The 2,156-nt window shown below is 44.2% G+C and overlaps 1 protein-coding gene across 1 annotated transcript in view; it reads left to right on the top strand.

Moving 5' to 3' along the window:
• The window catches only part of LOC107091987 (GDNF family receptor alpha-4-like), a 21,356-nt gene that overhangs the window by 7,807 nt on the left and 11,393 nt on the right, over positions 1 to 2,156 (top strand). Inside the window, exon 4 of the mRNA XM_015386249.1 lies at positions 355 to 489. Coding sequence (XP_015241735.1) covers positions 355 to 489 — 135 coding nt within the window. The remainder of the gene's footprint in view (positions 1 to 354; positions 490 to 2,156) is intronic.

Below are 2,156 nucleotides of genomic sequence, written 5' to 3'. Positions count from 1 at the left end.
AGCATGGGGGTGAGTAGAAAATGAAGGCTAATCATGTTTTGGGTGTACTATTCCTTTAAGTTTGAAGCTGAAAAGAAACAAGACTACCCAGATTAGCTGCTAGCTCATTGCAACAAAATCAACTAGATTGATGCAGAAACAGGAAAGTCGATCAGTGCAGAGATAGAAGCAAAAGGGGACAGAAGAAGAGACAAAGAGGGAGGACAGGGGACCAAGAGGGACAGATGGAAGGAGCTGAGTTAGTCCTGGATCAGGTTCAGAGGCTTTTAGACCAGAACTACTCATTCCAGCTAAAGTCAATCCAGGGTTTAACACACACGTCTTCTTAGGCTCAGCTGATTTTCTGACCTGCAGGAACCATCATGACCCCCAACTACATCAGCAACAGCTCTGCTGACGTATCGCTGTGGTGCAACTGTGAGGGCAGCGGGAACCAGTGGCAGGAGTGTCTGAAGCTGCAGCGCCTCTTCACCCACAACAGCTGCCTACGTGAGTCGCCGCCTCGCTTCCACTGCAGCGTATCACTCCGTCCTTTCTGTTTCACATCACCACCAACAGCAAAAACAGCTTCAAATGAAATCAGCGCTTAATGACTGCTGTTTGTTTCTGCTCAGGTTCTCTTTTTGAAGGTTTTGGTGGCTGTGGTCAGAAAATTTTGTTTCTCATATTTCATATCATATATTAATTTATCCTATTTACTCACAATAAAAGTTTTCACTTAGCCTGTTTCACCTACAATTCCCCTGCATGAGGTTTTTGTAGACCAGACATAGCTTCTTCCCATAACAAACCAGATTCGTTCTCAAGGTTTAGTCATAACATGTTACTGTTTAACCAAAGTGTCTGTAATTTGTTTTGACTCTGACTACTTTCCATTATTAAGGAGGAACGAGTGCTGCTCAGGCAGAACAGGGCGGATTTCCTAAGCAATAAGGGCCGTATGATGAAATGTTCTCTCTTTGCAACGATAAAATAAGTGCCGACTGAGTGATATCTGTCTCGTTTATTTAACTGGAGTAAATAGTTGAATCCTTTTTTACCACTACAGTAAGTCAGAAAGGGTTTTTTAGGGGTAAATACCTTTTCCTAGATGTTTTTTCTGTATTTCCTCTCCTGAAATAGCAGAATTTATGTGATGGTTTTGTAGACGTTTCCAGCAGGGCTGCCAGTGATTTCCTCCATGTCTGTAAAGATCTGATTTACTTTAAGGCTCTTCTTAAGCTGCCTGGAAAACGTTTCCTAAAAACAGATTCAAATCCCTTTTAAATGTTTTTTACTCTCAGGCGGGTTTGAATCTAAAAAGCACATCTTCTCTAGTGTGTCGCCGAGGCTGATGAGGGCTGTAAAAGCGTGACTATGTCTGCCTCAGAAAGAGCAAATGACGGCGCGGCAGTAGAGCACGTCTGGATGGCCGCCTCCTGCAGCTGCTCTATGCTTTATTTGCAGTTTCATGCTCCAGTCTGTGCATCCGGAAGGTTCTCTGCACCAGCAGGAGCTCTGAGAGCGCAGCGACGGCTCCCAGTCCTCCACCTGTCAGTCAATCACAGCAGCTGTCGGTTGGTTTATCGATACACGCCGGGTGTTTGTCCGAACACTAAAGCCTGGATCAATGCGTCAGGACAACCCCCCATAAAACTGATTTATCAACCTGACGATGGCCCTGACTATAAAGCTGCCAAATAGATATGTTGGTTCACACCCACTCAGATGCTGCATCCAGGGCCAGCCAAGAGTACACACTCACACACAGGGGGGGGTTACCATTAGGCTATACTAGGCAGCTGCCTAGGGCCATACGTTACTGGGGGCCCCATAAAACTCTGTTTCCATGTATAGTTAATACATCTATTCCTTATTTATGCACATTAATTATGTTTTTGATAAAAAATCCTTTGGCTAAAATCCCATCAGAACGCTGATAATATTAAGTGTGTCTCAGCCCCCCCCTTCAATGTCCACCATATTGGATCAGTCCATTTGCTGCACATGTTCATGTTCAGCTAAGTGAGCTTAGTGCTTGGAAAAAATCTTTCATTCCTTTAGAGACAGCATGAAAAGTCAGCTGAGTACAAAACATAGAGAGGAAAACAAGAAGAAAAGGGACAAGAAGAGAGGGACACAACCTAGAACAGAGTGCCATGTACATCTCAACATAT

This window comes from Cyprinodon variegatus, unplaced genomic scaffold, assembly GCF_000732505.1.
Source record: "Cyprinodon variegatus isolate N-32 unplaced genomic scaffold, C_variegatus-1.0 Scaffold361, whole genome shotgun sequence".
NCBI classification, from domain to species: domain Eukaryota; kingdom Metazoa; phylum Chordata; class Actinopteri; order Cyprinodontiformes; family Cyprinodontidae; genus Cyprinodon; species Cyprinodon variegatus.
The sequence above is the reverse complement of the archived record's forward strand: the minus strand, read 5'-3'. Positions and strand labels throughout refer to the sequence as shown.